This window comes from Eubalaena glacialis, chromosome 13 (genome assembly GCF_028564815.1).
Source record: "Eubalaena glacialis isolate mEubGla1 chromosome 13, mEubGla1.1.hap2.+ XY, whole genome shotgun sequence".
Classification (NCBI taxonomy): domain Eukaryota; kingdom Metazoa; phylum Chordata; class Mammalia; order Artiodactyla; family Balaenidae; genus Eubalaena; species Eubalaena glacialis.
In genome coordinates this window covers 39,192,866-39,206,069 of record NC_083728.1, presented here as the reverse complement: position 1 = coordinate 39,206,069, position 13,204 = coordinate 39,192,866, and the positions used below count along the sequence as shown (strand labels likewise).

Genomic DNA, 13,204 nt, shown 5'->3' with positions numbered 1-13,204 from the left:
AAATCATAAAGATCAGAGCGGAAATAAATGAAATAGAAACAAAGAAAACAATAGCAAAGATCAATAAAACTAAAAGCTGGTTCTTTGAGAAGATAAACAAAATTGATAAGCCATTAGCCAGACTCATCAAGAAAAAGAGGGAGAGGACTCAAATCAATAAAATCAGAAATGAAAAAGGAGAAGTTACAACAGACACCGCAGAAATACAAAGCATCCTAAGAGACTACTACAAGCAACTCTATGTCAATAAAATGGACAACCTGGAAGAAATGGACAAATTCTTAGAAAGGTATAACCTTCCAAGACTGAACCAGGAAGAAGCAGAAAATATGAACAGACCAATCACAAGTAATGAAATTGAAACTGTGATTAAAAATCTTCCAACAAACAAAAGTCCAGGACCAGATGGCTTCACAGGTGAATTCTATCAAACATTTAGAGAAGAGCTAACACCTATCCTTCTCAAACTCTTCCAAAAAATTGCAGAGGAAGGAACACTCCCAAACTCATTCTATGAGGCCACCATCACCCTGATACCAAAACCAGACAAAGACACTACAAAAAAAGAAAATTACAGACCAATATCACTGATGAATATAGATGCAAAAATCCTCAACAAAATACTAGCAAACAGAATCCAACAACACATTAAAAGGATCATACACCACGATCAAGTGGGATTTATCCCACTTGATGCAAGGATTCTTCAATATACGCAAATCAATCAATGTGATACACCATATTAACAAATTGAAGAATAAAAACCATATGATCATCTCAATAGATGCAGAAAAAGCTTTTGACAAAATTCAACACCCATTTATGATAAAAACTCTCCAGAAAGTAGGCATAGAGGGAACCTACCTCAACATAATAAAGGCCATATATGACAAACCCACAGCAAACATCATTCTCAATGGTGAAAAACTGAAAGTATTTCCTCTAAGATCAGGAACGAGACAAGGATGTCCACTCTCACCACTATTATTCAACATAGTTCTGGAAGTCCTAGCCACGGCAATCAGAGAAGAAAAATAAATAAAAGGAATACAAATTGGAAAAGAAGAAGTAAAACTGTCACTGTTTGCAGATGACATGATACTATACATAGAGAATCCTAAAACTGCCACCAGAAAACTGCTAGAGCTAATTAATGAATATGGTAAAGTTGCAGGATACAAAATTAATGCACAGAAATCTCTTGCATTCCTATACACTAATGATGAAAAATCTGAAAGAGAAATTATGGAAACACTCCCATTTACCATTGCAACAAAAAGAATAAAATACCTAGGAATAAACCTACCTAGGGAGACAAAAGACCTGTATGCAGAAAACTATAAGACACTGATGAAAGAAATTAAAGATGATACCAACAGATGGAGAGATATACCATGTTCTTGGATTGGAAGAATCAACATTGTGAAAATGACTATACTACCCAAAGCAATCTACAGATTCAATGCAATCCCTATCAAATTACCAATGGCATTTTTTACGGAGCTAGAAAAAATCATCTTAAAATTTGTATGGAGACACAAAACACCCCGAATAGCCAAAGCAGTCTTGAGGGAAAAAAACGGAGCTGGAGGAATCAGACTCCCTGACTTCAGACTACACTACAAAGCTACAGTAATCAAGACAATATGGTACTGGCACAAAAACAGAAATATAGATCAATGGAACAAGATAGAAAGCCCAGAGATAAACCCACGCACCTATGGTCAACTAATCTATGACAAAGGAGGCAAAGATATACGATGGAGAAAAGACAGTCTCTTCAATAAGTGGTGCTGGGAAAACTGGACAGCTACATGTAAAAGAATGAAATTAGAATACTCCCTAACACCATACACAAAAATAAACTCAAAATGGATTACAGACCTAAATGTAAGACTGGACACTATAAAACTCTTAGAGGAAAACATAGGAAGAACACTCTTTGACATAAATCACAGCAAGATCTTTTTTGATCCACCTCCTAGAGTAATGGAAATAAAAACAAAAATAAACAAATGGGACCTAATGAAACTTCAAAGCTTTTGCACAGCAAAGGAAACCATAAACAAGACGAAAAGACAACCCTCAGAATGGGAGAAAATATTTGCAAGTGACTCAACGGACAAAGGATTAATCTCCAAAATATATAAACAGCTCATTCAGCTCAATATTAAAGAAACAAACACCCCAATCCAAAAATGGGCAGAAGACCTAAATAGACATTTCTCCAAAGAAGACATACAGACGGCCAAGAAGCACATGAAAAGATGCTCAACATCACTAATTATTAGAGAAATGCAAATCAAAACTACAATGAGGTATCACCTCACACCAATTAGAATGGGCATCATCAGAAAATCTACAAACAACAAATGCTGGAGAGGGTGTGGAGAAAAGGGAACCCTCTTGCACTGTTGGTGGAATGTAAATTGATACAGCCACTATGGAGAACAATATGGAGGTTCCTTAAAAAACTAAAAATAGAATTACCATATGACCCAGCAATCCCACTACTGGGCATATACCCAGAGAAAACTGTAATTCAAAAAGACACATGCACCCGAATGTTCATTGCAGCACTATTTACAATAGCCAGGTCATGGAAGCAACCTAAATGCCCATCAACAGATGAATGGATAAAGAAGTTGTGGTACATATATACAATGGAATATTACTCAGCCATAAAAAGGAACGAAATTGAGTCATTTGTTGAGACGTGGATGAATCTAGAGACTGTCATACAGAGTGAAGTAAGTCAGAAAGAGAAAAACAAATATCGTATATTAACGCATGTATGTGGAACCTAGAAAAATGGTACAGATGAGCCGGTTTGCAGGGCAGAAGTTGAGACACAGATGTAGAGAACAGACATATGGACACCAAGGGGGGAAAACTGCGGTGGGGTGGGGATAGTGGTGTGCTGAATTGGGCGATTGGGATTGACATGTATACATTGATGTGTATAAAATTGATGACTAATAAGAACCTGCAGTATAAACAAACAAACAAAACAACTAATACTAAACTTTCATTGGGTTATTTGTATGGAAATATGTTAATATAAATGTTTCAGACATTACATGAAATTTCTAAAAATCTTATATGTTCTGGTATAATGTTATAAGTCATAATCCTAGTCATTACTTTAAAATGTATATCTCAGAAATAACTAATTTTCTTGTCAACTGCATTATTATGAACTTTCATCCAATCTTTAACCGTGGTCATTTTTAAGTCTTTTGTCATTTACAGACAGTTCTGGGTGTACTCTGATGCTTTTGTAAATATGTTCCTATAAAAGGGTTTCATCTTCAGGAAATTCATGGAAAAGACTCTGACAAGTACAAGTTTCTGGTACCTGACTGTACTGCTGAACTGAATGAATAAGCATTTTCAGAACTCTAATGAAAAACTGATGAGCTCATAAAAGTGCTAACAAAAGATCAAGATGGAAAAAAAAAAATTAATTACATGGGACTGAGTGAACTGATGAGGATGAGTATAATTTTTGTGACTTTCTGGTTGAATTTAAAAAAAGAAAAAATCCCACAAGAACTCAGAGGCAAAGAATATACAAATCAATTTTCACTGCAAAGTAAAGGAGCTGTTGCAGTGGAGGATTACTGGACTGAATGTCAATATTATGACATAGTATGAGTGTGTTTCATGTTTGGTAATTGCAATCATTGTTGCTTTTGTTGTGGTCATCCATGTACAATGCTTGGTGTCAGTCTATTTATCTCTTGTAAAAATAAAATACAGTGTGTGTGAAGAAAAAAAAAAAAAAAAAAGAATGTAGACAAAGATCGAGAAGATGCCAGAAATGTTTAACAAAGACCTAGAAGAATTAAAGAACAAACAAACAGAGATGAACAATACAATAACTGAAATGAAAACTACACTAGAAGGAATCAATAGCATAATAACTGAGGCAGAGGAACGGATAAGTGACCTGGAAGACAGAATGGTGGAATTCACTGTTGCAGAACAGACTAAAGAAAAAAGAATGAAAAGAAATGAAGACAGCCTAAGAGACCTCTGGGACAACATTAAATGCAACAACATTCGCATTATAGGGGTCCCAGAAGGAGAGGAGAGAGAGAAAGGACCCGAGAAAATATTTGAAGAGATTATAGTCGAAAACGCCCCTAACATGGGAAAGGAAATAGCCACCCAAGTCCAGGAAGCGCAGCGAGTCCCATACAGGATAAACCCAAGGAGAAACACGCTGAGACACATATTAATCAAATTGGCAAAAATTAAAGACAAAGAAAAATTATTGAAAGCAGCAAGGGAAAAACGACAAATAACATACAAGGGAACTCCCATAAGGTTTACAGCTGACTTCTCAGCAGAAACTCTACAAGCCAGAAGGCAGTGGCATGATATACTTAAAGTGATGAAAGGGAAGAACCTACAACCAAGATTACTCTACCCAGCAAGGATCTCATTTAGATTTGATGGAGAAATCAAAAGCTTTACAGACAAGCAAAAGCTAAGAGAATTCAGCACCACCAAACCAGCTCTACAACAAATGCTAAAGGAACTTCTCTAAGTGGGAAACACAAGAGAAGAAAAGGACCTACAAAAACAAACCCAAAACAATTAAGAAAATGGTCATAGGAACATACATACCGATAATTACCTTAAACGTGAATGGATTAAATGCTCCAACCAAAAGACACAGGCTTGCTGAATGGATACAAAAAGAACACCCATCTATATGCTGTGTACAAGAGACCCACTTCAGACCTAGGGACGCATACAGACTGAAAGTGAGGGGATGGAAAAAGATATTCCATGCAAATGGAAATCAAAAGAAAGCTGGAGTAGCTATACTCATATCAGATAAAATAGACTTTAAAATAAAGAATGTTACAAGAGACAAGGAAGGACACTACATAATGATCAAGGGATCAATCCAAGAAAAAGATATAACAATTATAAATATATATGCACCCAACATAGGAGCACCTCAATACATAAGGCAACTGCTAACAGCTATAAAAGAGGAAATCGACAGTAACACAATAATAGTGGGGGACTTTAACACCTCACTCACACCAATGGACAGATCATCCAAAATGAAAATAAATAAGGAAACAGAAGCTTTAAATGACACAATAGACCAGATAGATTTAACTGATATTTACAAGACATTCCATCCCAAAACAGCAGATTACACTTTCTTCTCAAGTGCGCACGGAACATTCTCCAGGATAGATCACATCTTGGGTCACAAATCAAGCCTCAGTAAATTTAAGAAACTTGAAATCATATCAAGCATCTTTTCTGACCACAACGCTATGAAATTAAAAATGAATTACAGGGAAAAAACCGTAAAAAACACAAACACATGGAGGCTAAACAAAACGTTACTAAATAACCAAGAGATCACTGAAGAAATCAAAGAGGAAATCAAAAAATACCTAGAGACAAATGACAATGAAAACCCGATGATCCAAAACCTATGGGATGCAGCAAAAGCAGTTCTAAGAGGCAAGTTTATAGCTATGCAAGCCTACCTCAAGAAACAAGAAAAATCTCAAATAAACAATCTAACCTTACACCTAAAGGAACTAGAGAAAGAAGAACAAACAAAACCCAAAGTTAGCAGAAGCAAAGAAATCATAAAGATCAGAGCGGAAATAAATGAAATAGAAACAAAGAAAACAATAGCAAAGATCAATAAAACTAAAAGCTGGTTCTTTGAGAAGATAAACAAAATTGAGAAGCCATTAGCCAGACTCATCAAGAAAAAGAGGGAGAGGACTCAAATCAATAAAATCAGAAATGAAAAAGGAGAAGTTACAACAGACACCGCAGAAATACAAAGCATCCTAAGAGACTACTACAAGCAACTCTATGTCAATAAAATGGACAACCTGGAAGAAATGGACAAATTCTTAGAAAGGTATAACCTTCCAAGACTGAACCAGGAAGAAATAGAAAATATGAACAGACCAATCACAAGTAATGAAATTGAAACTGTGATTAAAAATCTTCCAACAAACAAAAGTCCAGGACCAGATGGCTTCACAGGTGAATTCTATCAAACATTTAGAGAAGAGCTAACACCCATCCTTCTCAAACTCTTCCAAAAAATTGCAGAGGAAGGAACACTCCCAAACTCATTCTATGAGGCCACCATCACCCAGATACCAAAACCAGACAAAGATACTACAAAAAACAAAATTATAGACCAATATCACTGAAGAATATAGATGCAAAAATCCTCAACAAAATACTAGCAAACAGAATACAGCAACACATTAAAAAGATCATACACCATGATCAAGTGGAATTTATCCCAGGGATGCAAGGATTCTTCAATATACTCAAATCAATCAATGTGATACACCATATTAACAAATTGAAAAAGAAAAGTCATATGATCATCTCAATAGATGCAAAAAAAGCTTTTGACAAAATTCAACACCCATTTATGATAAAAACTCTTCAGAAAGTGGGCATAGAGAGGACCTACCTTAACATAAAAAAGGCCATATATGACAAACCCACAGCAAACATCATTCTCAATGGTGAAAAACTGAAAGAATTTCCTCTAAGATCAGGAACAAGACAAAGGTGTCCACCTCGCCACTATTATTCAACATAGTTTTGGAAGTCCTAGCCAAGGCAATCAGAGAAGAAAAAGAAATAATAGGAATCCAAATTGGAAAAGAAGAAGTAAAACTGTCACTGTTTGCAGATGACATGATACTATACACAGAGAATCCTAAAGATGCCACCAGAAAACTACTAGAGCTAATCAATGAATTTGGTAAAGTTGCAGGATACAAAATTAGTGCACAGAAATCTCTTGCATTCCTATACACTAATGATGAAAAATCTGAAAGAGAAATTATGGAAACACTCCCATTTACCATTGCAACAAAAAGAATAAAATACCTAGGAATAAACCTACCTAGGGAGAGAAAAGATCTCTATGCAGAAAACTATAAGACACCGATGAAAGAATTAAAGATGATACCAACAGATGGAGAGATATACCATGTTCTTGGATTGGAAGAATCAATATTGTGAAAATGACTATACTACCCAAAGCAATCTACAGAGTCAGTGCAATCCCTATCAAATTACCAATGGCATTTTTTACGGAACTAGAACAAATCATCTTAAAATTTGTATGGAGACACAAAAGACCCTGAATAGCCAAAGCAGTCTTGAGGGAAAAGAGCGGAGCTGGAGGAATCAGACTCCCTGACTTCAGACTATACTACAAAGCTACAGTAATCAAGACAATATGGTACTGGCACAAAAACAGAAACATAGATCAATGGAACAAGATAGAAAGCCCAGAGATAAACCCATGCACCTGTGGTCAACTAATCTATGACAAAGGAGGCAAAGATATACAATGGAGAAAAGACAGTCTCTTCAATAAGTGGTGCTGGGAAGACTGGACAGCTACATGTAAAAGAATGAAATTAGAATACTCCCTAACACCATACACAAAAATAAACTCAAAATGGATTCGAGACCTAAATGTAAGACCGGACACTATAAAACTCTTAGAGGAAAACATAAGAAGAACATTCTTTGACATAAATCACAGCAAGATCTTTTTTGATCCACCTCCTAGAGTAATGGAAATAAACACAAAAATAAACAAATGGGATCTAATGAAACTTCAAAGCTTTTGCACAGCAAAGGAAACCATAAACAAGACGAAAAGACAACCCTCAGAATGGGAGAAAATATTTGCAAACGAATCAATGGACAAAGGATTAATCTCCAAAATATATAAACAGCTCATTCAGCTCAATATTAATGAAACAAACAACTCAATCCAAAAATGGGCAGAAGACCTAAATAGACATTTCTCCAAAGAAGACATACAGATGGCCAAGAAGCACATGAAAAGATGCTCAACATCACTAATTATTAGAGAAACGCAAATCAAAACTACAATGAGGTATCACCTCACACCAGTTAGAATGGGCATCATCAGAAAATCTACAAACAACAAATGCTGGAGAGGGTGTGGAGAAAAGGGAACCCTCTTGCACTGTTGGTGGGAATGTAAATTGATACAGCCACTATGGAGAACAGTATGGAGGTTCCTTAAAAAACTAAAAATAGAATTACCATATGATCCAGCAATCCCACTACTGGGCATATACCCAGAGAAAACCATAATTCAAAAAGACACGTGCACCCCAATGTTCATTGGAGCACTATTTACAATAGCCAGGTCATGGAAGCAACCTAAATGCCCACTGACAGACGAATGGATAAAGAAGTTGTGGTACATATATACAATGGAATATTACTCAGCCATAAAAAGGAACGAAACTGAGTCATTTGTTGAGACGTGGATGGATCTAGAGACTGTCATACAGAGTGAAGTAAGTCAGAAAGAGAAAAACAAATATCGTATATTAACGCATGTATGTGGAACCTAGAAAAATGGTACAGATGAACCAGTTTGCAGGGCAGGAATAGAGACACGGATGTAGAGAACAAACGTATGGACACCAAGGGGGGAAAACTGCGGTGGGGTGGGGATGGTGGTGTGCTGAATTGGGCGATTGGGATTGACATGTATACACTGATGTGTATAAAATTGATGACTGATTAAAAAAAAAAAAAGAATATAAACATTTCAGAACAGCATATTAACAGAACTCTAACTGCCCTTTAAAATTCTGATATTTAATTATGATTACTTATTTTATAGTGGATTATGTTTAACCTGGGGTATTGCTGTCCTTGGACTGGAAAACTCCAGCATCCCTGTCTGCTACCTTCTGTTTCAACTAATAAACCTAGTATTAAAAGTCCTTACAGTAGCCCCCCAAAGCTATTCTGGATGGATTCTGGTGAAAAAATATGTTCTACTTCTCCAAATTCAGTGATTAAGATAAAGAAAATAAAGATGACTTTTGAAATAATCAATATTTACTTCCTTGGCATTTGACATTAAGTAAAATAAGTATTTAACATCTACTTGTCTACAAAGCAGTATGCTGCCAGTCTGAAAATATGAGATGCAAATATGCAGCTATAATTGCTACCATAAAGATTTACAGAGAAAAAACTATGTGAGTTTTGAAAAGGGGTCATGAGAAAGGTTTCAGAGTGACAACTGAGTTAGGCCCAAGACATTTGGACATGTGAGGCAAGGGGCGTTCTATGCCAAATGGACAGCACGTGTAAGAATCCTAGAGGGAGCTTAGTTTAGCTGGATGGCAGTGAATTTAGGAGAGCAGGGAGAGGAAGTTGAACCGGGTTACGGAAGGCTTTCAATGCCACACAAAGGGTTTGGATATCATTTGGCAGGAAAGAGTCACCACAGTTTCCAAGGACAAATCGTGTTTTACCATGTATGGCAACAGTTAAGGAAAGATAATGAAGTCTTATGACAGAGGCTGTAAGCATGGAAAAGAGGTGGATTTAAGAGATATTTTAGAAATAGAAGTGAAAGGATGTGGTAGTTTAGACATGAAGAACTAATGAGAGGGATTTCCCTGGTGGCGCAGTGGTTAAAAATCCACCTGCCAATGCAGGGGACACAGGTTTGAGCCCTGGTCCGGGAAGATCCCACACGCCGCGGAGCAACTAAGCCCGTGCGCCACAACTACTGAACCTGCGCTCTAGAGCCTGTGAGCCACAAGTACTGAGCCTGCGTGCCACAACTACTGAAGCCCGTGCGCCTAGAGCCTGTGCTCTGCAACAAGAGAAGCCACCGCAGTGAGAAGTCCATGCACCGCAACGAAGAGTAGCCCCTGCTCGCCGCAACTAGAGAAAGCCCGTGCGCAGCATAGAAGACCCAACACAGCCAAAAATAAATAAATAAATTAATTAATTAATTAAAAAAAAAAAAAAAAAAAGAACTAATGAGCGAGAGGAGTCTGAAGACAACAGCCAAGGTTCCCAGCCTTGGGTCACTAGCAGTGTATACATCTTTGCAACGAATCTTTGTAATAAACCCTCACCTGGATACTCTGACCTCCTCTGCTCTATGTCCAGTCCTCAGTACCACTTTAAGACCCACCCTAAACCCCACCACGCCTATGAAGTCTTCCTCTGACAGGATAGCAACCTTTCAGTTCTAGCAAAGGTCTGTTGGTAGAAACTAAGAATCTTTTAGAGAAGGTACTGTTACTGTGAAATCTTCCTTTAAAATTTTGACAAAAGTCTCACAAAATCAACACTTACCTGATGTATTGCCAGACCCATGCAAGCCAGGGTTTTCTCAGGTGTATCCCTTAATTCATTTGCTATATTTGGTATCAATTTAGCTATTTCGTCATCTTTTGTCAGTTCTTTAAAATCCACCAAAATACTTCCCTTTCTTTCTATTTCATCCTATAAAATATTAAGGTATGAAAATAATGATTGCTTTTTTACCATATATGAGCATTCAATCACATATTTTGAGGAAGCATATAATGTTAATATAGTGATAATATCAGCTCATGCAGCTCAATAATAAAAAAAGAAACCCAATCAAAAAATGGTCATAAGACCTAAATAGACATTTCTCCAAAGAAGACATACAGATGGCCAAGAAGCACATGAAAAGATGCTCAACATCACTAATTATTAGAGAAACGCAAATCAAAACTACAGTGAGGTATCACCTCACACCAGTTAGAATGGGCATCATCAGAAAATCTACAAACAACAAATGCTGGAGAGGGTGTGGAGAAAAGGGAACCCTCTTGCACTGTTGGTGGGAATGTAAATTGATACAGCCACTATGGAGAACAGTATGGAAGTTCCTTAAAAAACTAAAAATAGAATTACCATATGACCCAGCAATCCCACTACTGGGCATATACCCAGAGAAAACCATAATTCAAACAGACACATGCACCCCAATGTTCACTGCAGCACTATTTACAATAGCTAGGTCATGGAAGCAACCTAAATGCCCATCGACAGATGAATGGATAAAGAAGATGTGGTACATATATACAATGGAATATTACTCAGCCATAAAAAGGAACGAAATTGGGTCATTTGTAGAGACATGGATGAATTTAGAGACTGTCATACAGAGTGAAGTAAGTCAGAAAGAGAAAAACAAATATCGTATATTAACGCATACATGTGGAACCTAGAAAAATGGTACAGATGAACCGGTTTGCAGGGCAGAAATAGAGACACAGATGTAGAGAACAAACGTATGGACACCAAGCGGGGGAAAGTGGCGGGGGTGGGTGGTGGTGGTGGGATGAATTGGGAGATTGGGATTGACATGTATACACTAATATGTATAAAGCAGATAACTAATAAGAACCTGCTATATAAAAAATAAATAAAATAAAATTAAAAAATTAAAAAAAGAATATGGTGATAATAAGTACTATAAGTTTTGTGCCAAGCACAGTTCTAATATTTAAAATGTATTAACTTATTTATGTTTCTTAACAACCCTTTGTGGTAGGTATTAATAATACTCGCATACTCTAATGATAGATGAGAAAACACACAAAAGAAAGTAATTCACCAAAGTCCACACTGCTGGTAAGTGGGAAGCTAGCAGATGGACCAAGGCAGTCCAGTGTCTATAATCACAATCACTAGCACCTCAAATACATTGTTCAATAAGATGACACATAAAGGTGGACTAGTAGCTTTGTTATGCAAGAACTTTACCTTATCGTATAAATCAATACGCCTCGTGAAAAAGTTTTCAAATGCTTGAATCTTCTCAATAAAAGGAGAGCTGTCGCTGTAAACTAATCCAACAAATATGGCATCAGCACTAATAAAAATTACACACGTACAAGTATATTTTTCATGAGACAGAAGAAATACTATATACATGGTAGATGACTTCTAACTGCTGTACATTCTGATTACATTTAGATAAGAACTGGTATAGAATGTAAACATAAGATTCTAAAACAAGTTTAGGTCTGCATAATCTGAAATGCAGGTAGGAAGTGTCTCTCTCTAAAAGCACCAATATCTGAAAATCTTTACATTGAGCTGTGACACCTAGTAAGATCTACTAGTTCAAACAGCTTACATAATAAAGCGAAAACTTAAGCGGCATAGCACAGGGAGATCAGCTCCATGCTCTGTGACCACCTAGAGGGGTGGGATAGGGAGGGTGGGAGGGAGACGCAAGAGGGAGGGGATATGGGGATATATGTATACGTATAGCTGATTCAGTTTGTTATACAGCAGAAACTAACACAACATTGTAAAGCAATTATACTCCAATAAAGATGTTAAAAAATAAATAAATAAAATATGTTGAGTATTAAAAAAATTTTTTTAAAGCCAAAGCTTAGCACACTAACTAAACTCTTACTTCTTTGCAAAGAAAATCCTACTAGTCCAAATAGCCATTTGTCAAATCCCTTCCTGAGATCAGGAGAGGCAGACTACCACTCGACTCTGGTCCCAAAACTGTAAAGTTATCTTCCACATTGTGAAGTTCTATAACATTTTTGAATTGGTCTCCCACAGAGAAACAGTACAATGAAGCAGTTCGGAAGTACAACTGGCCAAAGGCAACTTGTGAACTCCATTTTTAGGACCAGTCCAAAGATCACTTCTAGTATTCTGAGCTAACTGCTAGGGAAGTATTGTGGGTGTTGGTGGCTAATGCATCCTAAAGCAACAAAAGACACATCAACTATGAAACATAACATTTCTATATACCAGAGAAAAACAGACTCTCAATATAGAAAACATTTGTAAAGCACTTCATTCATTCACAAAATGAATACTGAGTGCCTGGTATGGGGCAAGATGCTTGCCCTTAAGCAGTACAGTCCAGTGGGTAAAAAAAAACACAGATATACATAAACACAAAACCCATATCTCATAACAAGCATATGATACTATCAGAGCACAGGAAAGATGATTCTCCAAACCCATACAGACAGATGTATGATGTTAACTGATGTTCTGGATTATAAAAAGGAGATTCCTTAACTATGTTTCTACACAAACTGTGTTGGTCATTGTCTCTTGGTTCCAAGCCTACTCTTCTATTTTCAGCTTTGTGATTCTTCGATCAAGATCTGCATAAGGCACTTCCCAGACTCCTGTAAGATTCTGCCAATTAGAGGCAACTTTAGAGACTGGCAGGTGGCAGGCAGGAAGGAATTTATTCTTGTTTCCAATTCTTTTCAGCATCTCTCCAGCTAGCCTCCAGCTCTAAGCACCAACCATGCCACTCTCCTGCCAGAACTACCAGCAGCAACCTGCTTAA

The 13,204-nt window shown here is 36.9% G+C and overlaps 1 protein-coding gene across 1 annotated transcript in view; it reads right to left on the bottom strand.

Moving 5' to 3' along the window:
- Positions 1 to 13,204, bottom strand: part of MCM8 (minichromosome maintenance 8 homologous recombination repair factor) — a 49,500-nt gene that overhangs the window by 31,680 nt on the left and 4,616 nt on the right. Inside the window, exons 4-5 of the mRNA XM_061208232.1 lie at positions 11,632 to 11,714; positions 10,186 to 10,335 (exon numbers count right to left, since the gene is read on the bottom strand). Coding sequence (XP_061064215.1) covers positions 10,186 to 10,335; positions 11,632 to 11,714 — 233 coding nt within the window. The remainder of the gene's footprint in view (positions 1 to 10,185; positions 10,336 to 11,631; positions 11,715 to 13,204) is intronic.